Here is a 27,293-nt window from a genome sequence, read left to right as displayed (position 1 = left end):
CGGCCATCACTGACACTCGTGTGCTGACTTACATGAGCTCTCTACAGTTCTTTCATACTGAATTAACAACTCTTACCGGTTCAATAAACAAGAACCAGCAAGTTCACCATAGGGCAAGGAAGATGAAGGGAGTGGAGCATCTCCCGTATGAGAAAAGGCTGAGGGAGCTGGGGCTCTTTAGTTTGGAGAAGAGGAGACTGAGGGGTGACCTTATTAGTGTTTACAGATATATAAAGGGTGAGTGTCAGGAGGATGGAGCCAGGCTCTTCTCGGTGACAAACAATGGTAGGACAAGGGGTAATGGGTTCAAACTGGAACACAAGAGGTTCCACTTAAATTTGAGAAAAAACTTCTTCTCAGTGAGGGTGACAGACACTGGAACAGGCTGCCCAGGGGGTTGTGGAGTCTCCTACTCTGGACACATTCAAAACCCACCTGGACACCTTCCTGTGTAACCTCATCTGGGTGCTTCTGCTCCATGGGGGGATTGGACTGGATCAGCTTTCCAGGTCCCTTCCAGTCCCTGACATTCTGGGATTCTGTGATCTGCACAACGTTCCAACGTGTCAGAAAATGGCAGCTTTGCCATTTTCTAACAGCCAAGTCAAAGTCCCTACAATCAGAAACTTGTTGCTGATTTTAAGTTCATACACGTGCCAGTATGATCATAGAATCAGTTTGCTTGGTAGAAACCCTTAAGATTATCCAGTCCAGCTGTAACATAACTGGCATTAACCATGTCCCTAAGAGCCTCATCTACTCATCTTTTAAACCTCTGCAGGGATGGTGACTCCATCACCTCCCTGGGCAGATGTGTGTCCTCTCCCTTTCCTATTATCAGTTAGTTCTCTAGAGTCTGTAACTATTTGTTCTAAATAAAACAGATTTGTTTTTTTTGCTTTTAAATACACTATCTTTTCCCATTTGCCACCAGATACTTTGTCAATATTCCATCAAGGTTCCAAATCCTGGGATCACACACCCTCTCTGCTGCTGATGTTGGGCCACCCTGACCACCTTTTAACCAAATCTTTAAGCAGGATCAGCAACAATCGTATGTATCACCAAAGCTTTTAATTGCCATTGAATCTCACCTACCAAGGAGATAATCGCTGACAAGCAGTGGGTAGATTTCTATAACTTTGAGTTATTTTGCCGTGGCTGACCGAGCAGAAGCGTTAATGATGCTAACGAGAGATACAGAAGTTTGAAAGTGATTGTAAATTTGGTTACTCTATTGATGTAATTGTTCTTATCAAGAATATGCAGGTAACTGAGTTTAAGAAGCAGCATAGCCGCACAAGGCAAATCTACAAATTAGCAACACTATGGTAAAGTCATCTGCCGCATTTAACTTGCCATAAAAATTGAATTTCAGTGGCTCAATATAAAAAAGCCATGAAACCTACACAGCAATTACATGCGCCTAGACACCACCTGAAACGAGTGCCACTAGGTAGGAGACATTTCGATGCCGTCATTAACTCAGTGATCATACTGGGGAATTCCAAGACGGGCTGTTTGGTGTTTGACTACATCGCTCTGCAGCAAATTGGTATTTGCGATGTTAAAACAACTCCAGCCTCTTGCAGCAGATTGTTGAGCCGATGATCATCAAATAAAGATTCAAGTATTACTAGCTACCGTCACTAACAGGCAACAAATTACACCTGTTAAATTAAGCTGATTATTCAGGTATTGGAAACAACATAGTATCATTAGAACCTAAATGTCATGCCAAGCAAAGCCACAAGAAGAAAATTTCAAATCAGATTGGATTCTTAGGATACCAGGTGCACAAGGCAAGGCCTCAGCTTTGTTAAACACAAACCGTCCGTGGTTTTACCTGAACGTCTGTGTCCAGGATGGCCAGAAATTCTGAAACGGACGTCTCAAAGCAAAGCAGCCAGCTGCAGTCTTGCCAAAGACACCGATATTTGAGGCTCTCTCTTCCCTCCCTATATTATTATACAGAATAATTCCTTGAGGATTGGAAAACAATAACATTTACCTTTACAAAGAGAAAGTGATTGTTGCCATCCCACTCCTGGTTTTAGCCTTGCTTCCTGATAAGCAGATTGGGCAAGTATTTTATTAACAAACCTTAGTATTGTGACAAGGGACCAGAGTTTATGCATCAGGACTGTCTACACGGAGGGCAGCAAAAGCCAGGTTGCTTTTTGGGGAATTAAAGCATTGTTACTGGAATGGCAGAAACATCCAACTTCAAATAGAACAGAAAGTATAAAGTAATATTGTTGTTATGCCCCTTCTTACTGTTCTGCCCAACCTGTCAAGCCAGCTCCAGTCACTGTGCCCTGGTTTATACAGGCAAAGTAAGAGCTCAAACAATGTCATTTTGTCAAATATGATGGAAAAAACAATCCTGCAGGTTCAGGTACACAACTCCTGTGGCCATGGAAGGACAGACAAGCAGATAAATGGCACGTTGCAAGGACACGCTTCACAGCAAAACCTTAACTCTGTGAACTTAGTGCCATAATAGGAAAAACTGTTTCTAAAAAGCATCTGCCATAGAAGGAATTGAGCATCAACGCTGTTGAAGCCTCTGGACAAAATCAAATTGAAGCAGAAAAGTTGCTGCAAATAATGGAGTGTTGTGAATAAATACATGTACACACACCCCTATGGCTGTTACCATTGTAAAAAATCAGTGTAATTTCTCACCAAAGAAACAGGAAAAACTACATTCAGTCTTTCGGTGCTAATTGAACCAACGCCATTATAGACTACGGAGTATTTTCAGCTATCTAGAAAACAGGGAGTTAAATTCACAGCAAACAGCCCAAAACCTTCTGTCTGTTGAGTCTTGCCAATCAGCGAGTCTGAACACCCAAACGCTCCTGACAAATTGCTCCCAAGTAATCCCTATTTACCATCCACAGTATTCAACCAGCCATTTTACGTAGAAAATGACATCAAGAAAGCAATTTTACAGGTAACACGTATAGAAGGTAATTAAATTCTACGTATACATCAACTACCCTGAATCACTAACTATCCTGATTTGACAACTGTATGAACTATTTGGAATTGCCAATTCTTCTTTATGAAACAGCTGAATTTTAGAAATTCAACTGTACTCTGATCAGCCAAGTGTCCAAAAGCTTAAGAGCCATCAGAAGGAAACCTCACAGTTCAACTTGATCAACAGCAGGCAGATTTAATGCCAAAAAGGAGAGGAGATTGCTTTCAGATGCAACATCTAGTTCCACACTTGCATTCAGTAACACAGAAATAAACGTATAAATAATCCTACTGAAAAACCTCACTAATTTTAGGTATGAACTAAGGTTTAGACGACGTGCCTTGAAGAAAAAAATGTAAACCTTAATTTTGCTTGCAAAAATGAAAATTTGAGCCAAATATAGTGAAATTCAATAATTCTTCCCCAGTCTTCAGATTTTCCAATGTGGGGATAAAGGCTGCGGCAGGCACAGGAGTGAAGAAGCTCCTCGGCTCTGTAAAGGAGCTGCCTGTACTTGTCCGCTGGCTATTTTTATGCAGCATTTGTAGTTCTGCTCGACGAGAGGCCATGAAACCAGAGAGCTCTTGGATTGCTTCGGTTTCCCTTTGCATCCTCATCTCTGCACCACCCAGCACCCACCCTGCAGGTTGCAGACGTGGAACCATCTGCTTTCAAGGAGCGTGGCCCCGAGATGAGAATTTCTCATTTAGGGAAATGGGCAAGAACTCTATGAAACACATTTATATTAAAATCCCATCTTCTTGAATCAATCTAGTAGTTTTATATTAGCAGGAGATCACAGCCCTTTTCTCCTGAGCAGCCTTCGCTCCTTTATCTAGTTTAGGCTTCTGCACAGTCTTGATGTCTTCCAAAGCAACAGTAACTGATTTACTTGCTCATTTTCCAGCTGAAATTTTCAAGCCACTTGCAGATTTTACTTTTGTTACTGGAAACCAGCCAGACACTTCATATTTCATTGCCTTCAAATCCAAACAATTTCCCTATAGTAAATTCCAGCGACCATTAACTAGTATTTTGTAGGTAAAACCTAAATTATATTTTATAGTAGTGTAGTACCATGAATTCTACACATGAAATGTGTCCATTTGCCCTCCAAGTTCTTACAGTACACAACAGTAAAGAAAACAGTAATTTGTGATGAAACATATTATCCCATTTCAGGTTTAATTTCCTTATTAACTGAATCATCTTCAACTGAACTTCAGTGCTAAGAGTAAATAGGTCAGATTCTACTGTACAATATGTGAAAGGTAATACTAAAAAAAACTCACTAAAAATACATTTGTTATGCTCGTAGCAAAAGATCAAAAACATCTATGTTAATTAAAAATTATTAAATTGAGAGTGCATGTGAAACAAACTCTGCCTTGTGCTTTTAATTAAAAATATTACCCTGTAAATTAAAACTGAAGGCTTAAAAATAGTAATCAAGGTAAAAATAATTATTGGAGAAGAGTGTCTTGGTAGAACTTTGAATTTTCTGATTAAATCAATGATTAAACACAGGAAAATTCTGCTGGAAAGAACTGTAAAAGGGATCTAGACCAAAAAGCTGTTACCTAGATGCGTTATTTTTGTAAGAGAATAAAAAGTTCAAGCTAATAGATCTCAGCAGCACAGTGCCAGAGCAGGCTAGCAGGTCTGTACAAAATTACTCTTAATGGGGAAAATGTAAGCAATACTTCAGCAATTTTATTTGTGACTGTTCCCCTGCAGACAAGGTGCTTCCTCAGAGCATCACAAGATGAATAAAGCAACAAAATGTTCATTTAAAGTCGACAGCAAATTCTTTTTGTCTAGCCTTGGAGCTACAACAGTTGTTTAGAGGGGCTTAGGCACAATGTATTGAGACATCGTCGCTGCAAGAATTTTCAGCTAGCTTTGGGTCTAGAAAAATCACAGGATTTATTTCCTGTGAACACCCCAGAAGGTGAGGGAGTGAGTTCTCAGTGGATACTTTCCTAAGGCGGCTGTGAACATATTCTTCTCACTCTCTACAACTACCTGAAAGGAGGTTGGAGCATGGAGAGGGTTGGTCTATTCTCCCACATAGCAAGTGATAGGACAAGAAGAAATGGCCTCAAGTTGCACCAGGGGAGGTTTAGGTTGGATATTAGGGAAAAATTCTTCCCAGAAAGGGTTGTCAGGCACTGGAACAGGCTGCCCAGGGCAGTGGTAGAGTCGCCATCCCTGGAGGGGTTTAGAAGGCATTTAGACGAGGTTCTTAAGGACATGGGTGAGTGCCAGAGTTGGGTTACGGTTGGACAAAATGATCTCAATAGTCTCTTCCAGCCAAAATGTTTCTATGACCATGACATCACCCCTGCTACTGAGATCAGCTCGCACGGCAGACACGACAAAAGAGGCATCGGGTACCTGGTGTCTGGATTCTCGGCAGGTGTTGAGCAGGTGGTTGTTTTGAGACTGGCAAGTTTTGCAGCGCTGACTCTTGACAGGTTGATTGTAGTAGCTCCTGCCTGTATTCGTTCACCGCTACCAGCAGAGAAAACCTGCCCGTGTTGGAAGACTCTGGGCTGACTGCATTAAAAATGAACTGTTAGCACAACTCCAGAAAACATACTGATGTACAATAAAATTCTGCAACTCCAAACAGATCACATCTGACCATTTTAATAGCATTTAACAGCATTTCTGTGAAGACTCATTTGTAAAATGGAAGAAGAAATGAATCCATACTCAAGAACATGGTTTGAAAATAGAGCGAGCTTTCTGGAAGCTTGATGGTTGGATTTTCTCCTCTACCAGTTACGAAATGGCAGCTGACATACACTGTTCCTTTTGAGAAGTATTCTCGTTAGAAGTATTCTCGTTAGCTGTGACTGGCTGGCCAACAGCAGCCCTGTGGGACAGACTGGAACTCTTACAAAACAATGGCTTAAAATAACCCCAAACACAACAATTCTCAACACAGAAATAGAATCAAAACCAAAACCATCACCTGTGTGATTTTTCCAAGCCATACTAAAACCACTTCAACTCCAACACAATATAGAATAATATCTTTAATAAAGAGGGCAAACACTTCTCTGAAGGTTTTAACCGTTTGCATGCCAAGAGTCAGCAGCAGTCCAAGATCACAAATCCATTTGTGAATTGGCAACTTTCTTATGTTTTTGGCAATTCTTTCCCCAAACTCTCACCCCATGTAGCCAAGAGCAGACGACACGTTATTTACGCTCAATAATTTTACATATGCACCATTTTCAGCCTTAACTTTTGAAAAACAGAGATAAATAACAATCAATATTCATGTACCCTTTATTTGCTTTCAGTGTAACATTCCAGGCTAATTGGAGATGTAATATTCATGAGTGTAAATATAAGAATTAACTCTGGGTTGGTTTTCTTCTCTTTTGTTTTTACATGTGAATATTTTGGCTTACAAAATTAACAGCATACAGTAAATAATCCTCCCATACTTTGTACAAACTACATGATTTTGATATACAAGGATTCTGATTTTATTACAGTGACAATATACAACCATGTCTATTTACAATGCAAAAAGTATATAAACCACATTTTAAACATTCTGCTACTGGCAGCCACTATTGTTTAGGAGGTAGCTTTAATTAGCAAAATGAACTGAAGCCACATTTCCAATCATGTGTTCTATCAAATAATTTACAATACAAAGATAAAAATTCATTGTATGAACAGTATATACAGTTTAATTCTCAAAACAGTAATCTAGCTTTAAATCTTAACGAGAATGTCTCCAGAGTAACCGGGATGGCAGTGGATTTGCTCTTGATTTAGCGCATTGTTCAAGAAACATACATAATTACTAAATCATGCATTTGTAACTTTGTATCGATCAGATTTCAAACTACCTACAGATAAATGGATCGCTGATTGTACTGAAATCATTTGAGTCTCAGGATCTGAACGGTTGAAAAATATTGCACTGATTTACACTAAAATCAGTCACTTTGCACAGTGTACTTCACTCTCAGTAAAATAACTGGAAAAAATGCTTTTATTGCAAAATCATTTTCTGTTTTCCCCCCATTTGCTAAAACCTCAGTCTACTCAGAGATATAATTCATGTAACATTCAACAGGCTGCAAAGACATGAGCTGTTTACACTGACAGCACCGCTCACCCCCCCAATGCATCGATGTTCCTTCCAACAGTGTAACTGCATAATACTGAACAACGTCGCTGTGGTTCACCTGGAGTAACTAACCAACTAACAACATCACCCAAAAAATGTGTCCAGCCCCATCATTCCTGACAGCTGTTCATATTCTTGTTTCATAGTCTACAGATACCGCGGATTACAAGTGCTTTGTTGTAACAAAACCTTTTTAAAGAAATTGAACGTTGGCTTGAAATACAAAACAAACATGGTATTCCTATATTGCTGTCACAGTTACGTATGGGAGAATTAATCCCTTTTTTGGCCCTGCAGTAAAATTCATCCTGAGATTCAACGCTGAATACACTATACAAAGCTAGCAAGAGAGTTTTTTGCTTAATTATAGAAAAGTCACATTGAAAAATAATTTCTTTAATATTAAACAGCTGTCCGTTATATTTTGCTTTGGCAGAAAAAAAAGGATAAAAAAACCCAAAAACAACATCAACAGAACTTACCTCGCCAAGAGCAGAAGCAAAGTACAACTGGAGTACAATGTGGAAACACACCACTAGCATGTAAAAAACTGTATAAAAAACCCCCACTATTGCGTGTTAAGAGTAAAAATATTGGGTAACAAATTTGGTTTACCAATTCCATACAGTCAGGGCAACCGATTTATTTATTTTCAAACGTATGGCTCAAGAAGTTACTGCCCGCTTCCCTTCTTTACAAACGACGCTAAACGATGATTACAAAAGTGCTCTCCTGCTCGAAAGGTCAACACAGGCAACAGCCTACGAACATTGCGCCTCTTCCCCTCGAACGGCCGACGGCAAAGAAAAGCCTTTTCAGTCTTTAATTCTCGGGATGTTGTAGGCGTAACGAACCAGAGGGAATCCCCGGCTTTGGTAGAAGCAGGCACGGCCGCAGGCCTGCACCTGGTCCGAGCTGTCCGACACGAAGGAGTCGTCCTCGTCGGCGTAGTCGGAATGGGCCGACTGGGTGCCGCAGTCCGACCAGTAGCCGTCCGGCCTTTGGCAAGGCACCACCGCCAGCGCCGGGCAGCTGTGCGATTTTATTAAATGTTTACAGGGCACGGGCTTGGATAGAAGGAGCGATTCGCAGCATTCGCACACGGCGATGTTACCCTGCAAGTGGGTGTACACGCCGCAGTCGTAGTAAAAATCCTGCGTGGCGCAGCCCCCTTGGGCGTTGACGGCGATGGCCACCGCGCCGTTCTTCCTCGACATGTGGCGCCGGAGCAGCTTCCAGTCTTCCTTGAACTTGGGGTTGAAGAATACGTACAGAACCGGGTTCAGGCAAGCAGGCAACGGGAAAAATATCAAAGTAACGGACTTCATGATCTCAGGGCTGATAGAAATCGCAGTGATCAACGGTGCAAATGAGAAGAACGCAACGGGGCAGAAGAAGATGCAGTTCGTGAAGATCAGCCAAGCGACGTGCTTAATCATGCTGGACTGCGAGTTTTCGGACAGGTCCTCTTTTTCCAAGTTGCAGTACAGTTTAGTGTAGATAATAGCCATTAGCAAAAACGCTAATGAATTGAGGAGCACTAATGTTACTGTGAAGCCTAACGAAGGCGTCTCTCCAGTGGGGAAGGGCAAGCAAAGGGGTGACGCCGAGTACTCCGCTTTATAAAACAGTGGTAAGCATCCTGCTACCACAGCACACAGGAAAGCAAAAACTGCCGCAATTTGAAATTGTTTTTGGCGATTGCTTTTCCCCTTTTTAATGATCTCCTTGGCAGAGAAGCTCCGTTCAACAGCTGCCAACATCAGGAAAAAAATGGCACTTTCTGACGAAAAGACTGCAAGAAACCCAGCAACTCTGCAACCACTGCCAGTCTCCCACCATATGCCAAATTCAGCAAATCTGCCCCAAGAGACAGCATCCAAGAAAGTTAAAATACCAGTATAGACTCCCATGAATAAGTTAGAGACAGAAATGAGGCCTATAAACAGTTTGGAAGACGACAATGGCGCACAGGATGCAAATATTGTTAACATCACAAGCAGGTTGAAGAACAAAGCAACCAAAAAAATAAACCAGACAGTAAGTCGAATCATCCAGCTGCCCAATAAATATTCACAAGGCTTAAAAGCACCTAGAAAAAAACAAACAAAAAAGAAAGAATCAATTTAGGAGAAAAAAATTGGCCTTAATAAGCAAGATTTTCAAAAGGTATTACAAGAACACTCCTCATTAATTCACAAATAGAGTACACAGCTGAACTGCTAAACAGGTCAGCTGAAAGTAAACTATTCTGCTGAAGCTATTTACTAATTAACTATGCCTGAAATAATAATTACTGCAATGAATGGTCACTTGAGAATACTTTGTATAAACAAGCCAGCTAAACAAACTTAATTACCTTTCAGCTACTCAAAATAGCTTTTATTAGTGCCACCTAAATACTTTTTATTTTATTAGGATTTCATATTGCATTTAAAAGTTGGTAACAAAATAAAAACAAGTGTTTACAACTGATGTAAAAGGGCAAAGGGTTTTTTAGGAGTAACATGTTCTCTCAAAAAATGATTCATGAACACGCTTTCCGGAGCAACTTTTGGCCACAAGGAAACATCTGTAAAACAGCTGACAAATTCAATTTATCAGCTTTAATAGCGACAGGAATTCATCACATGCCCTTCTCCCCCACCCTCGTCACCGAAAGGCACTGTGAGCTGAGAAAGTCATATGGCAAAAACGCTTTTCTTCTTCTTTCGCCGCTTTAAAAAGCTTCAATAATAAAAAACATCCAACAAGCAAAATAATATGAGATGAGACAAGGAAAAAAAGGTCACTACTTCTGCTTACCCTTCTAATCCTTCTAATTGCTACTTATTCCATAGGGAAATCCCACTGATTTTAACTAACAATTAGAAGAGTTTAACCTCTGCTACAGCCCCATTAGGCCCTGCTAACTGTCTGAGGCACAATCGCTGGGGATCTGGCTCTGCAATCGGTGCTCTGGGAGCTGAAGGCAGAGCAGAAACACACCAAAGGTGCTGCCACCTCAGTTGTAGCATCAAGGGTGTTGGTCTCTCCTCCCAAGCAGCAAGTGACAGGACAAGAAGAAATGTCCTCACGTTGCGCCAGGGCAGGTTTAGATTGGATACTAGGGAAAAATTCTTCATAGAAAGGGTTGTCAGGCATTGGAACAGGCTGCCCAGGGCAGTGGTGGAGTCACCATCTCTGGAGGAGTTTAGAAGGCATTTAGACGAGGTTCTTAAGGACATGGGTGAGTGCCAGAGTTAGGTTATGGTTGGACTTGATCCTGAGGGTCTATTCCAACCAAAATGATTCTCTGATTCTCAGGGTGCCGCCACCTTGGGCTGGAGCCCCTGAGACGGTTCAGCCCCCACTCCCAGCTCCTTTTGTTTAAATGAGCAAGTTTCAGTAAAATTGGCACTAAAATCCCTTTGTGTTTGCAGTTATTCCTGAGTAAGACAACCTTGCCTGAATAATTATTTTAACAATATATTCACAAGACGCAGCAATACCTGCTAAGCTGAATCTGCTTAAAAACAACTTCCTACACAGGGAATTTTTTAAAAGTCAATGCTGTGCTTCCAAAAATATCAATTGGAAGTCTGTTTCCTAGTAGCTGCACAGTGACGTATCTGTAGACAAACAACAAAACTCACCACACATTCCTGCCTCTTCCTGAGGTCTAACTACCCTTAGAGTTATGTTATCCTCCTCTCTCGCTAATATTCCCAGCCCACAAGGGAAATCCCTACTCGGAAGGACGAGTTTCATGGATTTCAGTGCCGTGCAACTCGAGTGCTGCTGTTCAGAAATCCATTCCTGCCATTAGGCAAAGCAGAAAGTGGAGCTACGAGATGAGCAATGATTCAGAACTTACACAGTGGGTGGAGTGTCCTACTTATGACCAGACGATAGCACGGCACAGAAAACAAACTGTTAGTATGGGAGGAACTGGTGAAAAACCAGGCTAATTGTGAACTTGTAAAACAAGCTCTTCGTTCTTTTTAGAGCAACAGCATCTCTGGCACGGGCAAAGAGAGAGAGTTCTAAAGGCTTTAAGGATGAAACCCATCTAACACACCACCTGAAGCCTCATTTTGTGAACAGGAGATCAAAGGCAAATAGGCAGCATTGGTCAAATCAATTCTCGGATCACGTACAGTTACATTAATAGTATATTTGACTTTCTGACCACAATTTTTTTTTGGCTGTGATCAAGAAATCCTTGTGATATCCTGTATAGTAAGGCTGGAGCTAGCCCAAAAGATAAAAAGTGAATAAATTTTCATAATGGCTATCAAAGACCAGTTTAGGAGATGAGAATGAACCAAGACTTGGAAACCCACTGCTCATCCAGAAGTAACTTCACTGGAAGCATGCTGTACCCCCATCTATGTGCTCCCATTTATGCAAACAGGAGAGTACGAGATGTATGGAAAGAACCTTCTGGGGAGCCTGTGGCAAAGGCAAGGAAGTAGGAGACACCACAGCAAGCCCTTTAGGAGCCGAGTGGAACCATCTGAGGAAATTCGCAGCTTGAGGAAGACAAGCAAAAGGTCAGCAATGAAGCTGCCTAGAATGAAAACATTCGTTTGCAACACCAATTTCAACACTCCTGGACTGTTCAGGCCTGAACTGGAGTATTTCTAGTATAACAATAACTACTCGTTACACAAAGATCTGTAGCAGTTTCAGATGATACTGCCTGCTCCAGCTACTTGTAACAGCCTCTGCCACCAGTGAATGTGGCTGGGAACAGATCGGGTGAACGTTCCTCATCCTTCCTCCTGAAAAGGCATCAGGCATTAAAACCAAGGACTCCAAGCAGCTGGACTTAAGCTTTTAAAGCACAGGCTGAGTCCTCACTGAAACAGAGGAGCATTCATACAGTCTGCTCCACAGACATTTCTTTTGCAAGAGTGATTCAGAATTAGGGGGCTGTGCATTAAACACAAGCTCCAAATAAAAGTATTACAGTCTTGTATGCTCTGCTTATAGAAACAAACTTTATTTTCCCTAGCATAGTTCTCCGATAGTGTACTGAGTGTCTAAAGCTGAGCCAAATCTTTGCGACTGCTCATCCACAACAACATTTGACATCAAATGGAAGTTTCACCCAAGCATCGTAGAATTTAATCTTCTGTGTACAGAATGACTACAAGGAATGAAACATGTAATTCTGCAGACAGCTATTTGCATAATACCATGCCTGAAGTTCACAATGTGGATAAAGCACATTATAAGGTCTACCTGTTGCTGGTGTGCAGTGAATAATAATCTGTCCCAGTTCCTCATTCTCCTCATTTCTCAGAACATCTGCATCAGCTGTATCCAAGTAAAAATGAAAATTAGGTTAGTTGTAGGAAAAAAACAAGTGAAATGCAGTGAAGCTGCCTGGGATGGAAGTCGTTCTTTGAAAGATCAAAAGCCTTAACACTTCACCAGCGTTCAAGCCTTTAACAGGCGGAGCTGCTCTGGTTTGCCATGTCGGGCCGAGCGCTCAGTGCAGAAATCGCTGCAGCAGCTGAGTAACTACTGCTTGTCCCAGCTACTCACAGCCCTTTACAACAAAGGAACAACATCCTTCATCACTGGGGTGATGAAGATCTGTGGGCCTTGGAGTGGACAGTGGAAGGACAAGCCCCTTCTGCACAGGAAGGTGAAATTACCGAGACCCATAACACAGTTTTGTTCTGGCAGAAGATGACAATCAATACTGGCAGTTTAGAATTTATCTTTTTTTTAAAACAGGCAAATTTTACGCTGTTAAATAAATCCATTTCATGCATTTAGAAAGAATATGGCACAACCTATCTTTAAGTAGCTGCTAAGCACCTTCAGAGACAACTTTTGCATTCCTGTAACGATTTACATTTTTATAATTTCCTTACTCAAAGACAACATACACTGTTACTCGTTCTAGGCTGGCCCAAAATAACACTGCCAGTTTAGTACAATGAAACACTCACCCTTCTCACGATCCGTCAAGGCACCTTGATCTTGGTGACCGGAATCTTCAGCATTAGAGTTTAAATAAGAATCGCACCCCCAAAATGCACAGCACTGGTACGCGTACGGTACGGAGAGCGACCTGAAACACGGGCAGAGCAACACAGAGCGTTACCCACTGTAACCCCGGTTCAAATTATCGTCTATCAAAAATATTTAAGTGGAACACTTCGGTACTAAAACTGAAGCTGCTTTTATTTCACGGTTGCTAATAAAAAACTATTTCAAATTGTATCGGTTGTAACCATTTCTGATGAACTTTTGAACTAAGACGGAGTGACGCATCCAAGCCTGGTCTGCAAGGAGTACAAAGAAAACTGTGTGGTGTTTAGCTCTCTTTACTACTCCACATACAAAACAAATTCCTATCAGTTTTTGTGCTGTTGCGATACAACTTCAACTGAAAACCAATGAGGCAGGTTAATTAAAGAGCAACTACTTTGTAACAAAGATAAATTCCAAATGACAATGTTAAAAAAACCCACTTTCCTTCTTACTCTTCAGTTTGTGGCCCCAAAATAAGATTTTTTTTTTTGCTATTGCCTTTTCTGTTTTGACAGCAATAGTATGTATGATTAAACCTAGTAGACAAGTAGTACAACTGCATACAGTCCATGTAAACAAGAGGATAATAGCAGACCAGAAGCTAATTTTTCTGACTCAAGCTACAATATCAACTATCTGCATTGTTGTTGTTCCTGAATTCTGTTCTGGTAAATATTTAGAAGGAACATCAGTCTAAAGGATCACACAATGCATTAGTTCTCAAACACAGATCAAAACCAAAAAAACCCAATCTGCTGAGGCCTGATTCTAAGTGACATGGATTCCTTTGCTTGCGTTAGACAATTAACAGTATCTTCATCTCCGTTTCTCCATCAGACAGTATAGGAAACCATTTTTAGCTGCTTCTTGAGGATTGAAATATTAATGTGCAAAAAGATCTTTGAAAATGCAAAGCAGTTAATCACTGTCTGATCCACCTCCCACTGAAATCAGTACCAGGTTTCCATTTAAATTATTACTGTTCCTCTTATCATTTGCCCCAGGAATAAACAGCATATGTATAAAGTGTGGTGATAATGGAATCAGACACCTGCACATCTGCTCCCGCGTTCCATATTCTGGAAGACAGATGTGCCCAGTTCAATAAGAAATGGAATCCACCCAAACCACTACTCCAAAGTCAGAGCCTGAAAAAGGGGTGGAGGAAAAAATATAGAAGGTTCCAAAACAGTTGTCTGCAAATGGCTTCTCTACCCTAACAGTCAGATGTCCTTTCCAAAATGCCGATATTAAGGCCCTACAGGACTCAGCAAGGGTCTGATTATTTGTCATGAGTATTATCTAAGCTGGCTTTATTTTCCGTCACCTTGCTTGTTACTGCCAGAGTAAGCGAGGAACTCCATAGTGTTATTTACCAACGTACCGGAGCTTTGCAAAGTTCTTTGCTGCCAAAGCTTCTTTCAACTCAGAATTGCCTGCAAGTTTAAGCTGGTTCAGTCCGCTCAATCCTTCAGTTGGAACTGAAGTGAGGTCATTGAAACTCAGGTCTCTGAAATGCGAATATGAAGAGAGCGTTAGAGCAAAGGAAGTTTGAAGATCCCGTAGCACACGCTCCAGCGGGGCAGGGAGGCCTCTGAAAGCCTCACACCGGCTGTGGTCTGGCAAATGCCTGGCAGCGCAGTGGGCGCATTCAAGAAGTCTGTCCTGTGTATATTCAGCTAGTGAGAGGTTTCTTGACTTAAGCTAAAACCGTTGAGTATCTCAGCAGTTTAATGACAGGGAGAGGAGGTTGCTGCACAGAATATCCCACTTACAGATTGATGAGAGCTGCAACAGTGCTGAAAGCTTCCTTGTGGATCTGATGGATCCGATTCCTACTGAGGTCGCTGCAATGAATGATATATGAGATTATTTTAGCAATTTCATCAAAACTTTGTAACAGCCACTGAAGTGAGAAAAAAGCTATGGTGATAAATACACGATGCCTTTGGCAGAAAAGCCCAACAACCCTCCCACCACCACCCAGCCAGCCAGGGCAGCAGCAGCCAAACCCCTTGGCAAGGCAGCTGTATCCTGCATCACCTCATCCCCAAAGGAGAATCCATGTCCCATTCCTGCCCCCCAGGCAGGAGCAGGCTCTGGCACCACCGTTCCCAGGCTGAAGGTGCCAGGACGATCCCTTTGGTGACAACCACACCTGTGGTGGGACACACTGGCAGCGGTCGGGGACGACAACAAAACAACAAGCAGAAGGGCACCTGCTTTGTTGGGTTTCTAATTCCAGCTCCAGCTGGACTACCGTGACTTATGACATTCCTTTTAAAACACCTATCAATTTGTGGATTTTTTTTCTGATAATTTCAACGTTCTTATATAATTTTTATATTGCGAGGGATGTAAACAGGAAGGCATAATTTTGTTTACAGATCTGCTCCTCCTGAGGAAAACAGATAGGGTATTTCCAATAAATACTATATAATGGAATAATATAGTAATTATGTAATGCAAAATAGTGGACCACTAAAAAAATCATCCTTTTTATAATCTCCATATATATATATATCTAAAATAAATATCTTTATAGGTTAGAAAACGACTGAAACTGGTTGCTGCCAGTATCGCTTGTACACAGTTTGCTTCACCTTAGGCTCCAGCACACCTGGTCTTTTGACATCGCTCAGATTTGTAACACCAAACCCTGACACCAGTTCACCTGGGAATCAAAAGCACAATCTTGTTGAATTCGGTATGCGACTACGTGCACTTACAGGATACGAAGGGAGGACAATCCTTGAAAGGTGTCCTCTGCGATTTCATGGATTTGATTGTGCTGTAGGGAACTGCAAAGGGAAGAAGCAGAAACAGAAGTTTATTGGCAAAGTGGGCTGACTTCAAACCAAGGGATCATGCGGTGCCTGTGGATTTAGCCTTGCAAATGATTAGTCTTTTCTCATTAAAAAAAATAAAACAAAACAAGTTTTTAGGCAACTCGTTTAAGTATCTGCTCTGCACTTTGAATTAGCCACGTTAATACAACCATGAAGCTCTTTTGTGGCACCTCTGCCCAATCCCAATTCACAACTTAATTTAGAAGAGAATGTTAAGTGCAGACTGAATTCTTCCCAAGCTAAAAGTAACACTTTGTGAACTTTGAAGAGTCGCACTGATTTAAAACAAATCTGCTTAATTCTGCGGGGAATCTTTAGGCGTCTTCTAACCCTGGGTGCACGTTCAGTTCTCAAAATAGGGATTTATAAAAGGAAAGATCTGAGAAATGCTTCAAGAACTAACGGGCAAGTTATACTTCCAGTTCACTATCTCACTTCACAATGAACCATGCGTACAATGAGCCCGAAGACATCAAGAGTACAACAGCAAAGGCCTGTGAGACATCTATGAGCCCCACCCAGGTTAAGGGGAAAGAAGCTTGAGTGCAGCAGAAGCAGGAACATACACAGGCAGAAAAATTGTGTAGGGTCTGGAAATTAAGCTTAAGAAGCTTTAAAGCAACGCAGTATGGAAAAGCAAAGATGGGGTTTGAATGTGTCTTACAGGTACTAGAGAACAAAAACACTTTGGATAAGCGTAGGTTGATGGTTGGAGGGAACTGAAGAAGGATGGAAGAGACAAGAGGCAGGAAGGAAAACACAAAAATGCTCATTCCATGTATGTGTATAGCAATACTACTATAACATGCAGGATTAAGGTGTCCTTTTTTTCTTTTGTGCCACAGGAACAATTAATCTTTAGCTAATTGAGGAAAACACAAGTGGTAGAATTCTCTGTCCTGCATATTCCTCACATAAGATGGTCACGTTATTTCTCTCTGTCCTTATCTTAAAATTGTATTTACGATCAAACATGAATCAAAGAAGTTTCTAGAGACTTGAACTCAGCATATTCAGGCAGTAAAGAACATACACAACATGTATTTCTACTTACATTTCTTCCAAGGAGTGGCAGCCCTTAAAACTCGGGAGGTCCTTTATATTGTTGTAAGACAGATCCCTTCAAAACAGAAAATGCAAGAGAGGTGCTTAGTTCAACCCTTTTCTCCTTGAAACGCCTCATCACTTGTAACCATTAAATGGACTGGCAGAAGAATCTTCCTGTTAGCAACATTCTGCAGAAAAACTACGGGCATCTTAGAGAAAATCACAAACAGAGTCACAAGTGTGATCTCTCCACAGTCATCCTCACTAGCTCCACTTCTGTTATAGATATTACACACAACCCAAAAGACATAACTGCAACATGAACCTTGAAACAGTCAGCCGATAGCAGAAACAAGGCTATGTAACTCTGTAAAACGTTGATTCACTGCCTTTTATTCACTTTACTCATGTAACCCTTTCGAAAACTACATTTCTGTATCTCTCTCCCTTTTCTACTCTGAATTTGATGAGCAATTTTTTAAACTTTCTGAAATATCCAGTCAGCGACGTAAAGCAAAATCAACCAAAACTACCTCTATTTGGCAAACATTAATAACTGAAATTACTGTTTTGTAATTGAAAAGTAACAGAGAAACAGGCCGTGCCTTTGTAATGACTTCAACAGCTCATGAGATTCCTCCCAACCAACACTTTTGATTCTACAGGCACCCGCTTTCAGCTCTGCAGCTGGATACACGAACACACCCAACACGTGCAGCATAAACTCCCTGAACTCTGGGAGTTGTAATCCTAAAAGTTTCATTGATAATCTGTTTTTTTTAGAATAAACAGGATAGATGGAATGCAACGCAGGAATTATTATTATTTCACTTGTTGGTATCTCCCTAAGCAGACCTAGGAAAGTTCAGATTTTCCTGTGAAACTACACATAATAGAAAGAGGCTAGAAACTTGCAAGCCATCTTCCAATTTCTGTTCAAAAGATAAGCTGCCACTTAAAAATAACTCCTACCTCATCATTCTTTTTCCCAGATTTTCTTTTATAAAACAGAACATATTCTCCTTTGTTTTTCAGCATTGCTTTTGTTCCAAATTTTCCCACGTGTATCCTTTGTAAACAAGGCTTTGCGTTTTCCTCACAATAGTTGAATTTTCCAGGATTTTACATTAATTTTAACACATCCTTACAGCTTTTTCTGTCTTTGTATTGCTACCCTCTTCCTAATCCTCACTCCCTTTCTCTTGGTTCCCGATGCTCCCTCCTGTGTTCCCAGACACAAAAAGTCAAAGCACTATAACTAAACTCTTCCTTAACCTCTGAACGTAGGTGACTACTGTTGTGTTCAAAATGAACAGCAGCAGAGGGAATTGAAGATGCAAGGACTGTTCTGCAGCATCACCTTACATATATTTTATGAAACAGGAAAGAAATACAGCGCATCCCTATAAAGGGGACCCTGTTTCAGGAATACAAGGCATTACGTGAACTCTGCCATGAATCTTGATTTGAAGAAACCAGAAACCAGAATCAGATTTCTAACTCCAATAGAGCTACTAGGATGAACAATTCTGAGTGATATTTTTGCTTTAAATTCAAGTTTCTTTTAAAACATTTTGATGCAGATGAAAATCAGAGCGCAATGTGTATACTTACAACGTTCGTAGCACCTTTTGCTCTTGGCATAAATTAACAGGAACACTGTTAATCTTGGTCCCTGTTAGAGTTCTGTGGAAAAAGAAATCCGTAAATGTTTGCGCTGTTGATGACAGACGGCATAACAAGCACATATAAGAGCAGAACAAGGATGGTGTCCCAGCTATCAGGGTGCTAAATTCATTCACCAAATGTTTGGTTGGTTGGTTTTCTTTGGAAGAGGCCAACCTCTCTGCTTTTCAGTTCTGGGAGAGGAGGGTTAGTATCAATGGCCTTTTCATGGGTTGTTGCCATCTTACCCTTCTAAGAAATATTAAGAGGCACCCACGTATCACAGTAAGGAAAGCTCTGTCATTACATTTATATCCAGTTACTGTCCAGATCCACTAATTGTATTTCAAACACTTCACAAGAGGTAAATCAAATAAATTATTGGAAATTATTTCTGTAGAAGATACTTACAGACTCTCCAGATTAACAGTTCCTGTCAAATTAGGAAACCACTGCACCATGCTGGCACCCCGAATGACCCTAAAAGAATCCCCACAAAAATTAGCTGTAAACCACTATGCAAACTAATTGTGACATTCAATCCTTCTATCAAGTGGATATTTTCACTAAGGAGACATTCTAACATCCTTATTGCTTTCATTTAAATTTTACACACTAAGATAACATTTTCACTGCTGCTTAGACTAGTAATTTGCTTAATAAATTGCTCCTCCATTAGCAAACAACTCAAGTTCATCAAGCTGGAAGGAGTTTTATCAATACACGTATGAAAAGGGCATAAACTCTTAGGTAGTTTGTAGTTCAAAGTTAAGTCCCACTCCATTTTGCTTCCTCGTCACCCTCAGAACTGATATCTTTCGAGAACAAGCGTGCACGAACCTGCAAAACGTTCTCACAATGTACGTCCTTGTTCAAAAACCACCCAGGACATATTGCAGTTTGTTTAAGTAAGAGCCTGAGCATTTGGCCTGAGGTGATGTGACTTATGCAAGATAATGAAGATCTTAAAAAAAAAAGGTTGTAGAGCATATTTACTAGAGCTTCTTGAGAAACTGGATATTCCCAAGAACAACAATGGTTATTACAGCTTACTGCAAAAAAATCATAAGGTAAGAGGCAGCCAGGAAATTCAGTTGAGTTCTTAGCCACAACATTTCATATCCATTTATTGTACTATGTAGTTGAGGGGATACTTACAGGGAATGGAGATCTGACAGATTCTGAAATGCTGAGTTCCCCACAAAAGACAAAGGATTATCGTACAAGTGTCTGGGAAATGAAAAACACGTTTCAGTCGCTGTTCTTACAGTCACTGTCTGCTAAAGACTAAAAACAGACGCATGGAAATTACTTACATCGTTCTTAGAAGGGGGTTTCCTGCAAATGCACCATCAGGAATTATGGAAATGTAGTTACTGTGAAATCCCCTAGAGATATCAGCAAAGAAGAAAAATCAGTATTTAAAAACATACCGCCAGTAGATTTAACCAATAGACATTTTCTTCACACCTACTCAATTCCCAATCCTGCCAAAAATAGGATTGTAGTTAAATAGGAGTAAATCAAACTGTAGGAATAACCTGGAAGGCATCATTTCTATCTACTGCACATCAGCTAAACTGAAAATATTTCATTAGAAACTGTTTTGTTCAGAACACGATCCTGCACTTTCTCTCTTCTTCCTCCTTTCTTAAGGAGGGGACGAGGAAAACGTGTGATCAGTGAATACTTAATTCTGCTACTAGAGGCCAAAACCAGCTCATGATTAAGATCTATGCTAATGGGTCTCCTGAATAAATTGCTTGCTTATATAACTCCAAAATCATTTTCAATTGGTTCCCTCTCTAGCTGATGATTATATTTTCCTTTAATTATAGCATCACTTAGCATAATTTAATCTGATCCAGGTTGCTGCATAATGAGAAAAGCGTTCTGAAATCTGAGAATTTCTCTTCTCTCTTTGTTTATGGAAAGGAGAAAGAAAATTGGTAAAAAGGCAGAGTAAGTAATACTCACAGCTCCTTTAGATTTGGGAGTGCTTTTATGGCTTCAGGGAACTCTACCATGTTGTTATAGTTTAAATCCCTAGAAGAAATAAAACAGAAAAATTATGAAATTCTTAATTGTGATTATGAATTGTTAAAATAGCTTTTAACATTATTCAATGAAAGTAAAACGTCCTCAGAACATCTTCAACTAGCCCATAGAATAACTTGATTTTTAACGTGGATTTAGTCTTCTGATGTTGCACCAGCTTTATAACCAGCTAATAACTTAGGTATTTATTATAATGTTATCCACAGGATCATTCATACTAAGTCAAATGACATTTCCTTACAGCATAGTTCAGTATTTTTCAACAACTCACAGATTTGTCTGTAACAGAATTTACATAGGAATGAATTAAGACTCAAAGTTTAAAAGTAGATAAAAATGACTACTCTTTATCAGCTTACTAAGAAAACTTTTCTTTCAGGTTTTATAAACGAAACAACAAATAAGCCATTAAGTAATGGCAGACTTTGTGGCAAAAACAGTTATGAATATTGAACAGAAGCAGAGGGAAACTCATTACAATGAATCAGTTTGCGTTGGGGAGAGGGATCTGTTGGAAACTCAGTTAACCTGTCACCATTCTGGCAATGACACCAGGACCCGCTAAAGCCTTTTTACTGCAGAAGGGATTAGTTATGAGAAGGAAAAACATTTTGAGAGTCTTACATCAGCTGTATATATTTACATAGTGCCTCATTATCTCTTAATTGAGGTTCTACGAGAATGACAAGACAGCTGGAGCAAGCAGCATTCCTGCACTCATCCAAACTCCTCATGTTAACAGAGGTTGTTGCTGGCTTGCCCCTGCCTTCCTTAATGTGTTATATTTATTTAGCACAAAAAGCACTGTGGAGGGAGATATCACTTATTGGACGTTCACTGAGGGAGAGGCAGAAAATCAGCTCAGGAGCTGCGCCGGTGCCCGTCCAGTAACAGAGGGACACTGGAGCCCCACTGAGAACCCTCCTGTCCTCACACAACAGTTTGGGCAGCGTATTTTAAACACACTTAATCCTACAGCAAATCTGAGAAACAAATATTTGTCCCTTATCACCCACAGGGCCACTCAAACACTTGTGATACATGCAGCTGACTCAGTGGAGTGCTACGCAAAGAGACACCAGCTCCAACAGGGCTCGGAATGATAGAGACACATCAGCTAATATTGACCTGCTTTTTAACACAGTTAATTAGTTTTGCTGGAGCACTGCACTGTTACTAGCCCTTAGTTCCGAAACCTGAGCTGGACCTAAGTGTCGGAGCTATGTGTTGGGTAAACTTGATTAAGCTGGGAATGAGACAAACACTAAGCAAGTAATTACTTTCAGCAGCATACTTACAAGGTTTCAAGGTTGTCTAATCCATCAAAACAGTGTTTTCCTATAGTTTTTATTTTATTATTATGCAGATGCCTAAAAAAACAAAAATGAAACAAGTATGAAAACAAGTGAATTATTTAATATAAGTTAACAAATCAGCAGATACTTCTAAAACAGTTTAGAAAAAACATTGCATGGGGTGGATAATGCAGAATTATGTTGTTCATTTCTAGGCAGAAGTATTTCATCCTCATAGGGGAACATAATACATTGACCACAGTCAGGATAGCCCATATTAAACTTTCACTCACTATCCAGAATCGTGCTAAAAATATGATTTAAACATCTAAATCAAAGTATTTTTTCCTATTCATCCTTGGAGATATTTAAGACTACACATAAACAGGTCTGCGGCAGATAATACTTGCGTCTTTTAATATCTCTGAAAGCTTTCTCTGACAACCATTGGTTTGCAATATTCATTACTAAAATGAGACGTTGGGAAAATATATGGCAATGTCATTGCCTATAGTCCATTTGATTTTCTGTTTAGGAGAAAGTCTTCAGTGACCCTTCAGTGGGTTGTCTAAGCACACGCTATATCATCTCATGTTGGTGGTACAGGCTGTTGCTAGACTCCTGAGCTAAAACACAACAAAATACCGTATCTTTGGTGCCATCCTAGAATAATCAAAACTGTATCCAAGGAAAGAATCGAAGTGATCTATGAAATACGGTTACTAATACTCACAGAACAACAAGACTTGAAAGGTTTGTAAAGGCATAGTCAGGAATGTGCGTTATTCTGTTGAGCGCCAGCGTCAGCGCCTGCAGAGAGGGGAGGTTGCTGAGCGGGTAGATGGGAACTTCTGTCAAACTGTTGTCATCCAACCACAGGTGACGCAGCTGCACCAGACCCTCAAAACTGTCCTCTGGTATGGCGGTAATGTGGTTAGCATCTAAACGCCTGCATTGGAACAGAAAGAATTCACGTAGTCAACTCACAAACTAGAGATAAGTAAAAGTAACAAAGTCCTACTACTCCTGAATAGGTTTTGTAAGCTTAAATACGCTTTACTAAAATAATATTGGAAAGTTTGAAGGTTTACTAGACGATGTATAAACACCTTTTCAAGGCAAATGAAGAGCCCATAAAATAAAGCTTCATGAAAAACTTATTCTCAGATGTTTTTAATAAAACATTTTAACAAACTCATATGCTTATAACCAGCTTAAAGTGAATTGATAACTAGATAGACACCTCTCCTGTGCAAACACCCCAGCTGCTAATATTCAAGTAAGTCTTAAAAATAGTGGCTTGATATTGTACTAAACATTGCAGAGGCTTTTATTTGTTTGAATTGATTACCCCTATAGCTACATTATTGATAGCATCATATACTGTTCCATGCTTTGTTTCGTGGTACTGCAATACCTTTAAGTGACGACTTTACAGAACAGGATTATGAAAAGCAGTTCTTGTACAAAGTCAGAGTTATGAATTATCCTGGCAAATAAAACATTGTGTCATCAACTAAAACATGAGAAATATTCTTCACTCTTGCACCTAATTCTTTCTAACACACTCCACAAAATCAATAAGGAATAGCACGTTAGCACTGCTGACTATTGTATGTTATGGGATTTGCCATCACACCTTCTCCCCAAATGAACTCTGGTCACAAACATCAGCAGTAGCAACACGTGTGGAAAGCAATTTTGCTATCTTTCACAAACAACGACAAAGCACGTGCAACAATTAGTTCTGCTACAGTTACCAGCTCACCTATACTATGGGGCTTCACCGCTTCTTCAGGTTTCAAAGCATCCAAAAAAAGAAAAAGCACTTCACACCTGGAAACCCAGGAGGCTCGAATGCACGTCCCCAGCTCCAGATGTGGAGCCCTTGCGACAGGAGGTGCAGGTGTTCCCGTCAGAGTCTCACCCAAAATCCTGATCTGTGACAACTCACAGACCTGATCCCGCACTCCCTGTCTGATGGCTTGGGCAGCGGTGACAGGAACCCCGTGCAAAATGAGCTGTGCTTCTTCCTCATGCAACGTGCTCTGAACCCATTTGGGTTTCTGTTACATTTTCTTACATGAGCAACACTTGGATAACGGCACTAACAACCAGGGCAGGCAAACAGCACAGACTGGGACCAGTTCAAGTTTGCTTATGCAATACCATGTAACCAGATGTGGTGGGGTTGAAAGTGGAAAACCATCCATACTAAATAAAAGCTTAAACTTGGAATTATACAGATGGAAGCCCCAGGAATGGGCAGTGGCAAGGGACAGCCCAGGAAGATGCAAAACATTAATAACGTGCTATTTGGCATAAGGCAATGGGAAAAAAGGTCAGCAGGGATTGCCCATGAGATGAAGCGATCAGCCAACACCCTCAGGGCACATGGTGTGAATTTTGGGGTTGTCATATGCACGGACAGGAGTTAGACTTGATCCTTGTGGGTCCCTTCCAGCTAAGGACATTCAGTGATTCTATGAAAAAAATGGTCTGTAAGAGACGCAAAGCAGCGCAGGGCTGAGAGCACCAGACCATGTTTGACTGTCCCCTGCCCTGGGGGTTGTCTTCTCCAGGTCAACACGCAGCTGAACCGTGGTGACTTGGCTGCAAACATGGAAGAATACACCTTGCGTAACCGCTTTGCAAGGCCGGGTGTACCAGCCGCAAGCCCTGTGCTGCTGTCTGGGGAGACAAAACACGTCCACGCTCCTCCAGCGGCACCCGTGCTCGCTGCAAGACCGATCAGCGCAGCTTCGGAGCTATATTAAGCATTCACTGTGTTTCCAAAGCCATGATCAGACATGCTCTTGAAAGTCTCGCTGGGTTAGTTTAAGAAGTCATTGCCTCCAGCCATTCATCGCATCCCCCTCTAGACTGCTTACATTTGTCTCCAAGCACAGTCACGACAGCGTAAAAATTAAAGTGCTTCTGGACCCCAACACTTAAAGGACACACTGAATTCAAAGGGAGAAGACAAGCTTGATCAGGAATAAATGCACTTAAATCTATTTCTGTGAGAGTCTTGTGACGTACGGGGTTTAAATATTTCAAATTATTAGGAAAAATAATCAGCAGCCGAACTTCCATGTAATAAACAGTCAAGAAATACATCAAATTAAGCAACAAACACACCAACACAAGTGGGAACTTAAAAAACTGTCTGCAGTCAAAAGGCTCCTTCCTAAGATGAGGGAGGTGCCATTAGCTCTAAAGCTACACATCAAAGAGCTAATTCCTATGGCTCATATGATGGCACCCCTTATCATTTGCCCCATGGTCTGACAGGTGTGTACGCTATTTAGTTTGAATGTTTTCAGGCTGCACGGAGACTGGAACATTTCAGAGAAATTAGATGTCTGATGATAATAAAGAAATAAAAAATAAGGAGCAGGGGGGGCGGGGAGGAAAAAAGCCTGCAGCTCTGCTTCAGGAAAAAAAATAAAGAAAGAAATTACCTGTCTTTCTTCTCTTTCCTAAATTCACACACCTCCCTGAAGATCAAAAGAATTATTTTCCAGTAGAATAAACATATCCAAGTCTTAAACTAAGAGCGGCAGGCCTTGGTCCTTGAGACTACTTCTTTATGCCTCTGCTTGTCCTTGCACTGTGCTCCTTGCTAAATTCCATTTACTCAAGGAGACTTTGGAAAACAAAACCCCACAGCAAATCCCCAAACCCTGCTCCTCTTCTCCCACAGTCCCAGCAGAAGAAAGATGTTCAGGGAGAAGATGATGGGCCCTTCATCCCTACCTTGCTCTGCCAAGACCTTCATCCCCCAAAGTAGACACATCAAGTACCCAAGTAACTGTATCAGCTCTGGAGCCCTCAGTACAGGACAGACATGGACCTGCTGGAGAGGGTCCAGGAGGCCACCAAGATGATCAGAAGGATGAAACAGCTCTGCTGTGAGGGCAGGCTGAGAGTTGGGGTTGTTCAGCCTAGAGAAGAGAAGGCTCTGGAGAAACCTTATTGCTGCCTTTCAGTGCTTAAAAGGGGCCCATAAGACAGGCTTTGAGCAGGGCCTGTTGTGACAGGACAAAAGGTGATGGTTTCAAACTAAAGCAGGGAAGATTCAGGCTGGACATGAAGAAATTTTTTACAATGAGGGTGATAAAGCACTGGCCCAAGTTGCCCAGAGAGGTGGTGGATGTCCCATCCCTGGGAACATTCCTAGGAACATTCCCATCCCTAGGAACATTCAAGACCAGGCTGGACGGGGCTCTGAGCAACCTGAGCAAGTGAAGATGTCCCTGCTCATGGCAGGGGCGGCACCGGATGAGTTTTGAAGGTCCCTTCCAACCCAAATTATTCTATCATTTTGAACTGATTGCTCTCCACAGCCACCCAAGTCTGTCGTGTTCATCCTCTCCTGCCCACAGCAATAAAACCGAGGGGGATAAGATGACCAGCACCCACCACGGTCACTGAGCAGGAGGTTTAAAAGGTGAAAGACGGCACTTTCCTGGCTCTCTGTCACTTCCTTGCATTTTTAAGATGATGCCAAATGTTTGCAATGTCTGAATAGAGTGATATCAAATCATACAGCCAAAGTCAAGGAGAAAGACAAGACATCATGCTGTGATTATTTGTGTCTCCCACTCTCCATTTACACAGCGTCCTCCCGATCTCTGAAGACCACTGTGCCAGCCCAAGGTTTTCCCAGAGTCCAACAGATACATGAACAAAACACCTGAAAATAGACAGTTTTTCCAGGATTTTCATTGACCTTCATTTACAGTTTTAAAGGGAAAGCCCATGATTTACAAATATTATAGGAACAAGCACAGCATCAAATGAACCAAAGCAGGTATTACTACGATTATACACAAAAATATTTACTGGTGCCAAATTTTTGTTATTAGTTGTCATATCTCAAGACTTATTTTTAATTACTTTGGCCATTTCTGTCTCATCCACATTTTTGGTGTTCATTCATGCCTCTTAGTGTAAGCCTGATGTGTCACAGTTACTTATTTTTTTCCCCCTCTTCCGAACAGTAAAAGCTTATCCGCTTTATGTTCAATGCACAAGAGACAGCTGAAATACTTCTATTTAATGTAAAATGCACATAATGGAGTACTTTGTGAAACAACTGAAAAGTAAACCTAAAGTTACACAGCTAAGGACCACACCTTTTCCTTAATATGGCACAGGGAATATTCACTTGCTCCAATAATTACCAAAGCACT

At 40.9% G+C, this 27,293-nt stretch overlaps 1 protein-coding gene across 3 annotated transcripts in view; it reads right to left on the bottom strand.

The window, feature by feature from the left end:
* Positions 1–6,271: 6,271 nt before the first annotated feature.
* LGR4 (leucine rich repeat containing G protein-coupled receptor 4) overlaps positions 6,272–27,293 on the bottom strand; it is an 80,702-nt gene continuing 59,680 nt past the window's right edge. For all 3 annotated transcript variants that reach the window (XM_065065467.1, XM_065065466.1, XM_065065468.1), the window contains exons 5-18: positions 22,829–23,044; positions 22,099–22,170; positions 20,720–20,788; positions 20,059–20,130; positions 19,901–19,972; positions 19,154–19,222; positions 18,692–18,763; positions 17,085–17,150; positions 15,911–15,982; positions 14,957–15,028; positions 14,566–14,691; positions 13,097–13,218; positions 12,378–12,452; positions 6,272–9,240 (exon numbers count right to left, since the gene is read on the bottom strand). In XM_065065467.1, coding sequence (XP_064921539.1) covers positions 7,964–9,240; positions 12,378–12,452; positions 13,097–13,218; positions 14,566–14,691; positions 14,957–15,028; positions 15,911–15,982; positions 17,085–17,150; positions 18,692–18,763; positions 19,154–19,222; positions 19,901–19,972; positions 20,059–20,130; positions 20,720–20,788; positions 22,099–22,170; positions 22,829–23,044 — 2,452 coding nt within the window. In that variant the 3' untranslated portion in view covers positions 6,272–7,963. The remainder of the gene's footprint in view (positions 9,241–12,377; positions 12,453–13,096; positions 13,219–14,565; positions 14,692–14,956; positions 15,029–15,910; positions 15,983–17,084; positions 17,151–18,691; positions 18,764–19,153; positions 19,223–19,900; positions 19,973–20,058; positions 20,131–20,719; positions 20,789–22,098; positions 22,171–22,828; positions 23,045–27,293) is intronic.

This window comes from Columba livia, chromosome 5 (genome assembly GCF_036013475.1).
Source record: "Columba livia isolate bColLiv1 breed racing homer chromosome 5, bColLiv1.pat.W.v2, whole genome shotgun sequence".
NCBI lineage: Eukaryota > Metazoa > Chordata > Aves > Columbiformes > Columbidae > Columba > Columba livia.
Note: the sequence above shows the minus strand (reverse complement) of the source record. Positions and strands in the feature narration are given on the sequence as shown.